Source organism: Netta rufina, assembly GCF_964035555.1.
Source record: "Netta rufina genome assembly, chromosome: Z".
Taxonomy (NCBI): domain Eukaryota; kingdom Metazoa; phylum Chordata; class Aves; order Anseriformes; family Anatidae; genus Netta; species Netta rufina.
This window is the reverse complement of record NC_140126.1, coordinates 68,612,695-68,628,987: the sequence shown is the minus strand read 5'-3', so window position 1 is coordinate 68,628,987 and position 16,293 is coordinate 68,612,695. Positions and strand designations below refer to the sequence as shown.

At 40.7% G+C, this 16,293-nt stretch overlaps 1 protein-coding gene across 1 annotated transcript in view; it reads right to left on the bottom strand.

Moving 5' to 3' along the window:
* LPAR1 (lysophosphatidic acid receptor 1) overlaps positions 1–1,611 on the bottom strand; it is a 44,900-nt gene extending 43,289 nt beyond the window's left edge. The window contains exon 1 of the mRNA XM_084305551.1: positions 1,512–1,611. Coding sequence (XP_084161677.1) covers positions 1,512–1,571 — 60 coding nt within the window. The 5' untranslated portion in view covers positions 1,572–1,611. The remainder of the gene's footprint in view (positions 1–1,511) is intronic.
* Positions 1,612–16,293: the final 14,682 nt, after the last annotated feature.

The following is a 16,293-nucleotide window of genomic DNA, read 5'->3' as shown; positions in this document are numbered from 1 at the left end:
CTCTGTTTTCTGTTGCCATTTCTTTTCTGTTCCCAAATCAAACCTAATGGAAGCACAGCCTCTGAAGCCCAGACAGGGAGGGAGAGCCATCTGTGTTACCAGTCAATGACTGATATCATCTGCTTTTCTCTAGTCTTTGGTCTAGTGATCCAAGTCCCATGCAAGATTTACTCAGCAGAAACTCCTTGCAAACTATGAGAAAGGGTGCATTTATTGTAAATACAACAGAACAGCGACCATGCATATTAGAAAGCCATTTTCACATCAGGTCCTTTACAAGTGGTATCTTTTCTCCCACTCATTCTTGCACCACAGCTGACCGTATTTTTCCTTCAAGAAAACATTTATCCTGAACAGTAATCCCTAAACAGTTACACACATTTCTCATACACAAAGAAGCCTTTCTTCAAAGCAGGAACCCACAGAGACAGTGGTGCAAGTGTCTTTCAGAGCACCAAGGAGATGGCCTGGGGAAGCTTTTCTCCAGAAAGGGAGAAGAGTCCATCAGCAGCCTTGCACCCCAGGACACAGGCAAACATCATCTCTGCTAGGTGTCCTGACCTGCTGTGAAGGCACAAAATCTACCTCCATTTGAAACCAGGAGGAAAAGGAGCACAAAGAAGTTTCCCGCAAACAGATTTTGGGTTCTGCTCTGTGCTCTTTGGTAAGAGCTGCAGTTCTCCTGAGCCAAACGATTTTTGGCAAAGAGAAACAAACAAACAAACAAACAAACAAACACAACAAAAAAGACAACACAAAGCAAACAAATGAAAAAACCTTCAGATCTCCAATTTTCTGGCAGTGTCATCTACCTTAATCAACGGTAGTACAATGTTCATTAATGTACATACCCTTAAAAGCTTTAACTTGTAACAGACTCTTGGGTCTCAGTGAAGTCAACGGGATTTTGAAAATACTTTCCGAGATGAAATCTTGACTGGTACTAACATCTCCTTTTCTGTTTGTAATATTTACTTCCCCAGCAGGCACAAGTACTTGGCGTTCAGTACATGGAGCAGAAGAAATCGTTTAGGTATTTATAAATATTGAGGCTTAAACACACACTTTGATTCATGAAAGGAAGGTTAGTGTGTTAGTAATTGTAAGTATATGATTAATTTTATTGCTGCTTTTGGCTTAAAACCTTAGCTTTCCTGATATGAGCACTGAACCTGAAATTTTCTGTAGCACTATTCCAACTGAACCCCAACACGACCTTCTTCTTTGTATGCACAGTAAAATCAAACCATACTGCAGGGACCACCTACGTGGAAACAATAAAGATCATAATATGCTATATATTTTCTTCTACAAATAGTATTATAACACAGCAATGTAATGCCTCAAAGTATAACAACATTCTTAGCAAATGATGAGTGTTTTCAATACAGTGTTTCAGGGAAAATTCCCTCGATGACTCAGAATTGAGACTGGAAAAAACCTAGGATTTGATGAAGAAATAAAGAGGTTCAGTCAGTTCAGATGTAAGAGTTTCACTGCGATCTCCTCACCTCAATCACTTCAGGTTGCGACATCATGGAGGATGGCACCAAGTCGGTGGGGATATCCATTTTAGCTCAAAATGTCCCTGTTGTCCTTGCACCCCTCCTCTGCACCCGTGAACTTTTGGTAGGAATACGGAGATGCTTCCTCAGATCCTAGTCATGCTGGCATTTGTTCCTGGCAGGAAGGAAAAAAAAGTTGAGAATAACGAGAAAACTGGGTGTGCAGTCAACACATGAGCCCCTCAGCTGCTGCAAAACTAGCCTGGCAGTTTGCACCACCCAACCCGCTTACAATGGACTTGCAGGAGAAGTTTCAAAGGGCACCGTGTAATGTGGTACAGAACAGCAAAACTATTCACTCAGCCACACAAAATGGAATTCACAGAAACTGAATACTGCAAGAAGGCCATGCAGACATTTCCAAATAAAGATGGTCACTTGCAGAGTGCTAGAATTGTGTTAACATTTTTTTCCCCAGTGAAAGAAACAACAGAGAAACCTCACAGAAGAGTATGCATACAACTACTTGCTGGAATTTAGGATACATTTATTTTTTCAACTGGTGTTGTTTTACATTTTAGTGAGCACACTACTTTTCTTCTCTGTTAACAAAAATAACATGGAGATTGTAATGAATTTACGTTATCCTATATGTGCTTTAACCTTTTTTTTTTTTTTTTTTTCCAGATGCATACAGTAGGTGAACATACTGAACTGCTGATCAGATTATACAACAAAATGGAGCTATTTCTTTAACTATCATGATTATCAAGATTTGACCACCTTCAGCATATGCTGCTATTCTCATGTGCAAAGAAAAGCAAACAAATGGGTAGAAAACTGTAAACAGCCAAGAAATCAAGTCCATTTAAAAATTCCAGACTGATGCCACTAGAGTTATTAATTTATTTTCCACAATCAGGCCAGACATATATAACATGTCCCACAAAATAGCTACCACAGAAGGGATTTTGGACAAAATCCTATTGCTCACAGTATCTACCACTTCCTACTCTGTAAGTCACGGTGGAAAACCTCTCCCGCAAATTGTATTCAGCATCCAACAAATACACTAGAAATGATCCCTTACCTAACCAGTATTTCTCAAACAGAGACCATGATGCAAGCACACAGACAACACTACCACCGCTCCCAGCCTTCGGTTCCCTTTTTCAAAGCCAGCCCTTACTTACCCAGCCAAGAAAGGATAGCTAAGTTGCACTCCACATGGTTTTCTGAGTCATTTTTTTTCTTTTTGTGTGTCTCTGTCTGTGTGTGTGTTCTGTTCGTTTAAACTCAGCCTTCGCACACCACTGTGGAAATTATTCCTCCTTCTTAAAAAGCATCATCTTTAAATGCCTGCTCCACATTTCAGCACACCCCAGCCTGCCTTACGTCACGTGTAGCTGACTGGCTCATCTTCCAAGCTCTAGGATCATTTTTTCCATCTTTATATAGCTTTCCAGTGACCCCTATTCTTTCCTATTAATTTCTTGCTAGTAACCTTTCATTCTTTCCACTCCTTGCTCCAAAGTTTTACTACTATGCTCATGTAGAGGACAGAAAATGGAGAGTTAGCATTCCTCCAAGAAAACATTCATTGGAAATCAAAGAGCCAAGCTGCAGATCCTTCAGGCTTCCTATTTCCCTTTCAAAACAAACTTCAGTCTATTTTCTGAAATTCACTAATTTTTCCACTGTGCATGACAGATGAAAGAAACATTAACATACTGTCAACTTGAAACTACTGCTTTCTTGATTCAGAGAAGATTTGCTATTTGACCAAGACTATGACTTTCAGTAAAATTCCATCAAGAGCCTCAAGATCCTCAACTGGCAGATATTTTCATTGTCTTGTGAGCTGTCACAAATGTAACTTAAATAACATCTTACCAGACCTTAGTTTCTGTCATTCTCCAAACACGCTGAAGTGCAGCAACAACACTGAACTTACCTTACAGCAGCTCATTGTTAGTTTCTGTTGAAATTTATTCTACTCTCTTACTCCTGAAATGCTGCTGCTGTTGCATAGTGAAGAGAAGAAATATATTACAGATGAAGCAGACTTTAGGGAGGACTATTTTAGACCAAAACTAGATGTACGCTCAGAATCCTGTTTGCCACATATAAAAAGGAAAAAATTATGATTTATTTATTTATTTATTTTTTTACTAGAGATCATCACACACCAGAAGAGAAAAACTGACAAAAGAAAAAAAAAAAGTCATGAATCTTTTCACCCTTTTTCTAGCTCTGTGTACTTCTGGTAGTACACCAAGGATAGAATAAGCCTAATCTTGTAGCAGGCAATGAGTACTTTAACACAGATGAGACAATATTTCTGTAGTTATTTTTCACCATCTCTCCAATAAACAGAAACAACAGGATTGGTAAATAAAACACCTAGGCATATGAACATTTATTCTTTCCCCTTCTGCACCTCCCCACATTTTCATTGCTTGTGCTGCACCAATCCCTCAATCTGTGCAGGGAGAAGGAGGGTGCTTCTGTATACACCTTGCATGGCAAAAGGTGTCTCCAACTGGTGCAATAAAAATAAATTTTAAAAAAGCAGGATGCAAAAGACTTAAAAAAAAAAAACAACCATCATAGGATTCACCCATGATATCTTGGATGCCATACATGCCACTAAAGCACTATCCTGCTGCTTCTCTGGCTGAAATTCCAGGACTAAGGCACCTGAAGCTCTGCCCACCCAACAGAAGTCATGCATGGGTAGGAATACATGGGTAGGAGTGCACAGATGGAAGGGGACAGGGATGCACAAGATGGGGCCACTGCTGCTTTTGTGCCGTATCAGAGCTATTCAACATCCTGAGCACAACCTGAGTGGCGATGACGACTTTCTGCCAAATGGTTACGCTCCAAAAATCAGCCGAGCTGTAAGAGAGTTGGGCTGTACAAAAGGGCTCTCCCCCCTGCTCCCATCCCACCCTGTCTCCTTCAGCACTAACAAAATGCCGAGGGGATAGAGCTTTCAGTAAGGTGCAAAAACAGGCTGCCTTCTTTCAGGCAAACAAAGGTGGCACCTAACTCAATACCCGTGTGAGTTCAGGGTGGAGCCCTGAGTTTTTCAAGAACTACAAATAAAAGCAATAGGATCTCATAATGAATTTCACTACGGGGCATTACAGCAGAAAATGTAATCTCTATTAAACAGGAAGCCTGCTACACAAAAGCACAGGAGTGGCCCCTTATGATATTTGATGACCTAATGCCTACAATACACTGAATAAAAGTCTCCAAATCTGCAAACAGATTCCCACATATCACTCCCAAACACAGTAATTGCAGGTGCCACATGTGAACACCACTCCATGGAGTCTTCTCTTGATATAAGTTGCATCCCTACTGAGTCCATCTACAGAACTACCAAAAGAAACATGGGAAAAGACATTGGATCCATATTTAAAATCAGTAAAATGAAGATTATAGACTTTCTTTTTCCTCTGAAAAAATGATTCATCTTCAGAAAATGAAACTTCACCATAAACTACAACACTTGGAAAGTCATTTATGGTAACACACTGTGTTTTCAGGTAACTGAGATAAATCAGCTGGCACTTGACAGAGTGGCAGGTGTCTAACATGAAGACTGGGAGTGCACTCTCACCAAATTAAATGCTGCTCTGAAATACATCATGATTAAGCATCATAATTTCTGGACCAGCTGTCCAAGACCACAGAAAAAAGGAACAATGCAGTTTTGACATTACTTTGAGTACTTAGGAGAAATGCAATCATGCATCACAGAAACGTAGTCTTGATGGAACCACTTCTAAAACACACATTACAATAACAGAAAAAACGAACACGCCCCACACCTCCCCCTGCACACACAATTATATAGTATAGCACATACATATCTGTGATTTAGAGTGACACAATGGTAGCAACAAATTCTGAATCATTGCACATCTCACCTGGACCACAAATACACACAGTGCCTCTGCTAGAATAAGGCTCTGGGACTGGACAGGAAACTGGATTTTCAGAATTTGGGTTTGTCTCCCATGTCAGATCATATCAGTTTTTCTGCACTGTAGTTGTTTTTCAGCTTAGGTTTTCTGCATTCCTATCACAGCATCCTTTGGTACCACTGCTTCTCTGCAGACATCAAGTTTCTGGCTTAGACGACTTAGAAGATACTAGTTTAGTGTGAACTTGAACCTATTTGGCTCAAAGAAGGCTACCCTCCCTGGCCACCTCTAGCTAATACAAGCCTAACTTGCAGTTACAAAGAGGGCAATTTTAAGTACTAATTGACCCCAGATGGCTAGGACCAATAAGCCTGTCAGGGAAAATAGAACAACAACAGTCAAACAACATTTAGAAAGGCAAGAAAATTAGAAAATGATCTGAGAGAGGGGCTCCACTTCCAGATGTCGCTCCAGAGACATTCCTCATTTCATATGGCACCCTAAGCCTTGCCATCCAAGAGCCATCATCTGGCATCACTCACCTCCAGCAGCCTCCTTTGCCAGACAACTGCTGCTTGTAAGCTTGAGCTTGTTTGACACAGAATGACCCTGCCACGGCAGCCTTACAAGGCAAAAAGACAAGGAAGTGTGGTCCAGGGAAGGGCTGTAACCATGACTCAGCCTAGCTGCTGCCTCATTTCTCCACTTGTTAGAGTGATGGCGATAATATAGCCCACCTCTATGCTGCTCCCTGCATCCTGCAGGGGTTTTGCACTCAAAAGGATGACCCACAACTTTACTCAGTGCTCTTGCACCAAGAGGTCTGGATTTGTATTAGCACACTCAATACTTCTTCATTGCTCATTTTAGCTTATGAAGTCTGTGATTGCTCCATCTCATACAGACGGGAGGTTTGGTAGTAATATGACTCTTCCAACCTTTTGTCTTTTAGTTTAAGAAAATCTTTTTTTTGGGGGGAGTTTTTTTTTTTTTTTTTAATCTTTTAAAAAAATCCTTTTTTTTTTTTTTTTTTTTTTTTTTAATAAAGAATAGAAAAAGGGGGGAGATTTTACAACACAAACATGACTTTTCAGTTACCTACTATGGAGGTGTTTCTCTCCTTTTCAGTAACCTCACCATGTTAATAGAACAACAACTACAGATACACTGTCTAGCACATAAAGTACAAATGAAAGGCAGAAAATTAGTTTCAATTTCATGCTGCTAAGAAAGGAGAAGAGAACTTACTATTCTTTCTTCCTTTAATATAGTGACTGCGAGGAACTATTGCAAAAATGTTGGCTTTCTTTTGCACATTGCATACATTGCCCCTTCCTAACATAAAGATATTACCTCTTTTGAGTCCTTATGTTACTTCAGGGAAAGACTTCATTGCATACAACATTCAGACCTTGAACAGTAGGTGTACACATTTGTTTACATAAATACAATTCACTTGCTTAAAATTATTCAGAAAAAAAAGTATGTTTCACAACAACTCTTCAAATTTATCTTGACATACACTTCAAAGAAATAACAACAAAAAAAAATATCTGAAAAACCACAGGATATACCAATATGATTTCATAACTGAGCGGAGGTACCAGCAACCGTGAAATGATGGTCTCAGCAGACTGGCACAGGGCAATTCATACCACAGAAATGCAGATAAGGAGTTCTTGGTCTCCGTGAAATTCTTTTAGCATGCTCCAAAGTCTGCTGTCAGCACTGACTTCACCAAAGCACTGAGTCTCTGCAAACCTTTGCATACTTCACTACATTTTTTTTATACATTCACTACTTCTCAACTGGCAGAAAAAAAGGAGGAAAAGCTGTGTGCCAGCTCCCTGTCCTGTCACCTCAGGACTTTCCTCCTCCTTTTCACATGGCACGCCTCGTGTGGCGTGTCAGGAAAAGTCTGTCTGCTTCTGTGTCAGGGACCAGACTGCTGAATCCCGCAGTGAGTTCAGCGCACGGTGTGCCACAACAAACACCTTTGCAGAGTGATCTGCGTAAGAGACGTGAAGCTCCACTGAATGACCTGTCAAAGCATTCTGACAAGCTAAATTAATTCCAGTGGTTATGATCTCTGTGATGTTTATTTCCTCCCACTTCCACCCTCTCTCTCTGTTTTAGGATGCATTTTGCCTGTAATTGAAGATAGCCTTCTGTGCCCTGAGCTAGCTTGCTCACTAATTAAAAACACTGCAGTACATTAATAGCTATGATTCAGTATTAGGTACAAGAAGCAGAAGATAAAAACAAAAAAGGAAGTAATTTTCCTGGTAGATGGTGTGGCACATTGCTGTGGTCTTACCTTAAATCCTTCTGAACAACTGCAACAAGTTTGCTGTTTTTTTTTTTTGTTTTTTTTTTTTTTTTTTTTTTTTCTTACTCAAAGAGTCTCTTTCCTTGCAAAAACCCCTTCAAGTATCTGATGTATCAGAAGAGGGACCTCCCCTTCTCTTCCTTCAAAAGATCTGTCACCATCTTGGAAGCTAGTGCGAAATTAACCATACCTTTCAAACCTCTCTGATGCTGTGTGCATTCAAATACACATGTTTTGCTCCACAGTTTCTGCAGCATAGTTGACACCAGCCTGGCTCTCCCCAGCAAGCAGGATAAAGACTGTCTTTGCATCCACTATCCTTTACTATAGCAGTAAGTGTCAGGATAAAGTAACAGCACCAGTTAAGCTGGTTTAGTAGCAGTGAATCTGAAATTACACTGCTGGAGTCAGGAATGATTTTGTCCATAAAAGTACGGAAGGCAACTATCTGTTTCTGATGTCATGTGCACTGACGGCATCATAACAATGTCTATGTATATGCTTATACGAGGAAAAGTTTGCAACTATTAAGCATGTCTTTAGACCTGATGCCATCAAATAGCATGAGTTACACCTGTTGTTACAGCCCATGCAATGCCAGCCTCCATGGTCACGGTGGAGAACACACCTCCTCCCAAAGCCCACTCCATTTGCAGTGTTGGCACTATGGTCACCTGCTTGGAGACAGCCTATGCCAGGAAGGTCAGACATTTCTGAGCCTAACTTCACAGTCTAGAAACATGAATTTAATGAAATTTGCTAGTATATGGATAAGTTCAGGCACAATGATGAGAAATCCCTACCTTACAGAAACTGCAAAAAATGAAGAGTAAAACATACACAATTGTCTCTTTTCCACTAGCAAGAGTTCATAGCACAAAAGTTACATCCAGCCCAAAGCGCAAGGCCAATTTTTTTCAGTTTGAGTGGAAAGACCTATCACAGACTAAAGATGCCACGAAACCAAGCTACCTGTTCAGTCCTGCAGAAAAAAATAATAATCAAGACACTCACAGAAAACATAGTAAAGTTTTCTGCACTGTTGTTATGTTATCACATCAGATGGGAGCCAAAAATTGTGTTTTAGACATAGACTACAAGATGCTTATATAAATAACAACCCATCCCCAGAATGCAGCACATACATTGCCCAGACTGCAACTGGAAATTAATCCATACCCAGGGACACTTTTCCATCAAATCCCTGGCTCTGTGGAGAAATTAATTAGTCATTTCTTTTCACTAATCAGTGGTTAATTCACTTTGGCATTAAAGGCCAGTTATTTGTAGACACAGTTTAAGAGATGAAACACTCTCTTTTGCAGGCTGAGTGAGTTAATCCAATAACATCAATTTCCATCCAGGTAATTTTTGCTCTCAGAATATCTGTACCAGTGATGTAATGCACTGGTTACGCACAAACATTTCCACAGCAATTATTAAAAGAAAAGAAGGATGCATTTCTAACCTGATACAACAAATTAACAACAGGCAACAAATTAAGCGGCTAAATAAAAGGCTGAAAAGGGAGGAAAGGAGTGAGAAAGGGAGTAAGGGAGGAAGATACACGAATAATGCAGTATTTTACATGCTTCACAGTCATCAACAAATGACTAGTTAGTAGTACCCAACCTGGCAGCTGCAGTGGAGCGTTGATCCGGTTGGCCCCAAAACCACAGCTGGGTGGCACTAACCCCTCCCTCCTGCAGTCTCCGTTTGGCTATATGGCAGGGCGATGAGTTTTCGCAATAATATCCATGGAGCTGGTGGCCGCCTCCCAAGGCACAGAGCTGTAGAAGCACTACCAGAGCTCCAGTGTGCACAGGACGTCCAGTGAGAGCTTGTGACAGAGCCAGCAGCAGGGCAGGCTAACACGGCCTTCTGCAGAAGCACGGAGGGACAGCAGGAGCCTCCGGCAAGACCTCTGGGCAGCACGTGCCTGCTACCTGCTGCCTCACCACTGGCATGCTCTGGCCCGCTGAGGAGCAGCAGCACCCCAAGGTCAGGTCACGAGAGTGGAGATCCCCTTCTCCAGCTGCTCAGAAACATCCTGCTTTTATCCCGTGCACATCATCTGCTTTCTGGCTCATCTCAGGCTGTTACGATCTGAGCACTTGTGACATCGGCAGCAAGAAAAGCAGAAGGACAAAAACTTTCACAAGCCCAGACCTAACCCAGCCCCTGAACATGTCAAAGCAGATACTGTTTACACTGCTGCTGCTCCGTCTTCAGGACGAAAAAGTCCTGAACAATTGTCTTGGAAGAGATTCAGCGTTACAAAATACCCACAGTATCAGGGATTTTATTATTGCTGTGGTCCAACATTACCAATACATCTGTTTCTGTGTTTGCATGATGTCGGCTTTGATTGCATGATGCATACTTTTTGCATAATACATGCATGACCACATCTTAGCCACCAGCAGCATCAACAGCATGATGCTTGTTTACCAGTACGCCACCCCACAGATTGCTTGACCGAGAACAGCATCTCTGTCTGGAGCATTTAGCTTCCACGTAAACCAAAATAACAATAAAAAACTCCTTGGGAAATTTAATGTCAACTTGCCCATCCATCTGAAATGCATCTACCAAAAAATTTCAGCTAACTTAGAGAGCTAACTTAGTAAGTCCAAATAAAAATGCAGAAATCCAAGAGGGTATCACTAAAACATAAAGAGGAACTCACCTTTTCTACTCTGTCTTTTGCTTTCAGCCAATTCACACCTGTACACCTCCAAGGTTTTTAATAAGGTGCTCCAGGGGACTTTGCAGCTTCCTGCAGATAGAAAAGGCTGATGTTTTCCATTGCCTCAGTCTTTCATGTTCAGGAGCACAATACAAATCTTAGCCTTCCTTAGACAGGGAAGAAAGGTGAGGTTTTCAGCAGTAATCCAAGGCTAAAAAGAAAACTATTTCAGCACATGATAAAATTTGCACTCACATTGGGTAGGAGCCTTCCACAACACAATGATCAACAGAGAACCTCAAAACGATGTCATCTGCACTTGCAGCTCAGCCTGTGCTTCGAAAAAATGACATCAGCCATACTTCTCTGAATAGGGGCTCTGTAGCTAATCAGGAAGAGATCATTGTTCTGGCCTCAAGAATTAGTAATTCTTGAGTACTGCAAGACTGCTGCTAAATCTTTCCATGACAGACTCAGCCAGCAAAGAGCTCAGCAGGGAATGCAGAAACATGTCAGGTGGAGCCTCCTCGCCAAGCAGCCTTATGAACTCTGCAGAGAGTGGAACTGCACCTACCTCAACAGTGCACCATTATGGAGGAAATCCATCACGTTACTCCTTTACCACACACTTTGCTTATTTACAACAGTAAGAGAGTAGTGCTATGCAGAGTCACTCGCTCCAAGAAACCATCTGCTTACATTACATTGGGCAGGAGAAAAACCTTCCCCGTCATCCCAGCAGGGCAACAACAGAGCCTCTACCCATCCAAAAAAAAAATAAATAAATAAATAAAAAAGTGGAAGATCAGTTTGAATATATATAAAAGAAAAAATCTCTATCCACAAACTTGCAGTGCAAAAATTTTAGTAGACCATACACTATCCTGAAGCATTCAGCTTGCAGGGAAATCATTTCCATAAGCCAGCCTGGCTTGCCTTTCACCATGCCTCATTGCCCTTTTGAAGATGACAAAAGCAGGCTGACCACAGCTATGCACTGGGTTTCACCAAAGGGCAGACAGCTCAAACATCTGTAATTAACCTGTGCATTTGTGCCTTTCTCCTTTAGCTACTGTAATGCTGATCCCCAGAAACATCCTATAGATGTCCTTCTGTGGCCACCACAAAGTCTCTTTAGTAAGAGGAATATTCCTAAGATTGCAAGCTACTCCTTTTTCTTGGAATTGTTTCAGTCTTTGTTTGTTTTGTTTTGTCTTCTTGTTTTTTGTTGTTGTCTGTTCGTTTATCCTGGCAAACCAAGAGCCTGATCCTGTGCCCATGAAATTCTCATGTGTTTTGTGGATGACCCTAATGACAGGCAAGGAAGGCAGGAGGACTCCCACTTCCCCAAGCATCTGCTACAGGTCCATCCCTGCTGAAGTCAGAGAGCCCTGACCCCCCTTGCTCTGCTACACATACCCACACGATTTCCTCTTTCTGGTTACTCATGGCAAAAGGTATTTGAGGAGATGGCTGGGAGACGTCACTACAGTGTTGGTGGAAGCAGAACGGGTGCTTATTTGGCCAATTGTGACATTTGTTTTCAGATTAATTGAAAGGACCAAGAACATCCTGAAGGGAAAAAAAAAACACATCTTCCCTCCTCTGTGTCAGTGGTAGCAAGAGGGTCACTTAAAAGGTCTTTTCTAAGGCACATAAGCATCCTATCATGTAGGCAAGAAACTAAACATTGCTGTATCTGATTAAAAAAAAAAAAAAAGTAAAAAAAAAGAAAAAAATTTTTAAAAAAGAAAAAAAAGGGTGTTTCTAGTTTTCTGTGTCCAAAACAATTAACTCCTTTGCCTCAGGATATTTTAGGGGACGTGCATCTTTACTATTTTGACTTCTAAAATTCAAAAGCAAATGCTATGTTTTACTGATAAGTAGATAACACATTTTGAATAACACATTTTGAAAGAACAAGTCCACAGTATTTGGTTTTGTAACATGAAATCATAAATGCACTCTCCCTAAATCTTGTCAGTTATGGTACAGAGTGAATTCCACCTAGCTGGAGGCTAATCCACAAGGCATGCAGCAGCACTCCAAGTTTCTCTTCATACTGCTCAGATGAGCTTCAAAGAACTCAGGAGGCACTCGTCGTATCTTAACATTTTTGCTAAAAGTGCCACCACCATGCTGTCCATAACCTTCTCTTCCCCCACTGAACACAAGACACCTTTTCTCACTCTGCTACATATTGAGCTCTCTAGAATCTTATCTACCATCAGACAAAACTTCTGTTTGGTTTGTTTAGGTGTCCCTCTTAAAAGTCTTTTGTGTACTTCCCAGACCAAGGTCAGTTTGCACTATTCAATTTCCATTCCCTCACTTGCTCAGCTTTTTTTTTCCTGCTTATTTTTATGCTATTTCTGTTCTACAAACATCTGTTGGACAGCATATTCTTGTAATTTCTCCATAATTATACTTCATCTTTTCTTGAAGCTTCCTACTTCTCTGAAAAGCTTCTTCTGAGCTCTGTCTGAAAGATCTAAGAAATTCTGCGTGGCTTCCTCAGTTTTCTCATTTTCCTGCATTTCCACCTTTTACACCAACATGTCAACCTCTGATAGGCTGCCTTCCCATCACCAGTCAGAACCTCTAGACTTATTTTAGTCATTACCTATCAGCAGTATAGCTTCTCCTAACAACCTTCATTAATTCTTGCACATTAAAGACTGCTTTGAGATGCTTTTTACTTTGCCACTCAGCGAAGCTGCAGAGCCTCCTCCTGCTCTCAGTTGAGGGGGTGAGTGGGCATCTACCACCACAGGGATGCTGGCTGGCATGTATGTGTTTCTTCAGTTATATTAGGAGCTTCTTCACCAAAATGATCAGTTTGGCATAAGATAAAATGAACAAGCAAACAGAAAAAGCAACAAACGAACTAAAAAAAAAATTAATTTAATTCTTTAAAGTATCTGTACTAACCACAGCATCAGCTGCAATAAACAATTGTAGGCAGCAGCTGCTCTATTGTTCATTTTCTCTTTCCTTTTTTTTTTTTCTTTGAATCAGTGAATGTTGGAACAATAAGATATCCCTGAAAGTGAACTTCTGATTTCCTTCTTTCAAGTACAGGCAATGTAGACTAGGAAAACGCCAGAGTAAAAACTCATGCCATCAATGGATTTCAACATCATTCCATTACTCTAAAATAAACTTTATAAAAGAATCACCAGAAAACAAGAGAAAAATATGCGTAGACACTGACTGCTGGAAAGTAACACCAATGTGCTCAGGCTTATGTAAACAAGTAACTTCAATGTGGATGGTCTCTCAGAGCACAACCACAAGGAAACTGCCGTCATATGACAATGTTTTCATAATCTGCACTTTCATCGTAATGACTTCTGAAGTACCGAATGCTTCTAAAATAAGCTATTTCAAAACAATTTCTGAAACTCTTTCAAAATGGTTTATTCCTACAGGCAGACTTGAAATTTGAAGAGTTTAACCAATGGGGAGAAAAGTTCAAAGTCACCATGGATAGCTCATCCTTTAGGATGCATCATTAACTGTCACCAGCATCACTGGGGTGGGGGCATGCAAAAAGGAAATGCAGTGCATACTTTTGTCCTCCTCCATTATAAACAATGACAAAACCCAAGCAAGGAGATGCTCACTGAAGCCATTCTGAATGCCAGGATTGAAAGCAGCAGCTTTCACAACACAGAGCCAAGAGGGGAGGCATGGCCTCTCACAGGTAGTGGAGAGAATTTAACTAAGAGTTAACTAAGAGAACTCTCCTCGTTACTTTTCTTAGTAATCAGTAAGACAACAGTAGGCTAAATCCTCGTATCAAGGTATAAATCACCATTTAAAATACGAAGATGCGTCCTCAGCAGGAAAAGCAGCAAGAAATGTTCTTCATAATAACTTACAGAGTTCTACTGTGTCTTTCAAAAAATAAAAAGCAAAGTAATACAATTCAACACTTCCATGGATCAGCAACATAGACTCCATCTGCTAACCCTACCTGACATGATCCACTTCTTGTTTAAAACACAAAGAAGTAGTAGTAGTCTGGCATTCTTCTGAAACAAGTTTGTATTTAGACGTTCAGGCATTATCCTTTTCACTGGATAAAAAACATCTGGATGATAACAGAATGTCACAATTCTCTAAACAGCTCTGAGGGGGACCGAAGTTAAAGCAAATACACCCCCTCCACACACACACACACAAAACACATGTTCATTCTTCAGACAAAATGAACCACCACGAAATACAGTAATCTGGAAATGCTGAAGCCAAGGAAGTCCGCAATTAAGCATGCCAAACCCCAAACCTCAAATTACAAAACGTACCATCTTAATATAGATCTGCATGGACCCTGACCAATGGTGTGCAAACAGGAGTTTAATTAAGTTTATCTGAAGCAGAAATATGCCCCCCAACCCCCACAGAAAACTACACGAAAGATTGCAAGGCATCAGCTTAATGTGGTTCAGACCAGCACCAATGCAGTAACTGTTTATCAATCTCTCAGAACAAACTAGAATTAACACTCAAGCAGATTCAGAAATATTTCTGTAACATCTGCATCAGTTCAATTGGCCGTTATCCTGGTAATTTCTGCTGCACTGCATTTTGCATAGCTAAGCCAAACGAAGTCTGAAAGAACTTAGAATTGACAACGAGAAAGAATTATCTTAATGGCAGGGTTTAAATTCCCTGTTCTCACGTCATTGCTTTTTCCCAAGGCCACAAACAAACTTATCTGATGGACAGCAGTGACCCAGAAATAAGATCTTACCTTTGATCTCACCACAATGGAGGGACAATGAACCCAGTAGCTCAAGACAACAAAAATCCTAATGTTGACAAATGAAAGGTAATTACTTCTTGCCCACCATGCAAGTGTGCTCACAACAATACACGTGGAGTTTGTGAGCCCATGATGTAAAACTGGGGTTGGATGCTAATTTCTGGGTGGGGATCAAAAGGACTTTTTTTAACCCCCTGGTCCATACCATATGCCTCTCCATCTACACTGCCCTGCCTCTACCAGCTGCAGCTTTTGAGGAACAACATTTAGGGATGATCAGGAAGCCATATACCCCCACGACATCCTGGGAGCAGCACCTCCAGAGGGATTTACTAGAGAGCTGCAGCAAAGTATGGGGTTTTGGCCTCAGGTAGCTCATTCTGATCATTCCACAAATTCAAGATTTATAAATACAAATCAGTTCTGAAACATGCCCCGAAACGATGGAGAAAACACCAAAATTTCATCACATTCCCCTCCAACCCTTCCCCTCTCAATTATCAGGTTAGGTTTGATACAGCTCAGGCTGCTGCATATCTGAATACGCAGGTAAACACAGGGGATTAGCACGCAGCTTGACTAATTCCCTTTAAGAGTTGGCTTGAATTAACTCTGAGTTGTGTTTAGCAGACGGGGCTTTCAGGGCATACAAGAGGTCACGTGAATTAAGTAGGTTGTTGTAAATTCACACCATACTTCAATGATTACTCAGCTTCTCTGACTAGGTCCTCTGCATATGTACCGTCCAGCAGGAACGACATATTTCAGGCAGTGTGTCTGGGAGATACCAGGAATTCAGGAGGAAAAAAAAAAAAAAAAAAGCCAGAAGGCAGAATGCAATTGATGTGAAAACAAAATAAAAAAAAAATAAGTACTTTCAACATTTATACAATGAGGGAAAAGTTTGTGTCCGAGCACTAGCCAGTCTCTCTCTTACTTCTTGTCAGATGCACTGCTTTGCACAAGTTTTAAAGAGCAAAGAAAGGGAAAAAGTAGTTTGATTAAAAAAATGCAACTGTAGAAAAATTGATTATTATATATTAAAAAAAAAAAAGAAA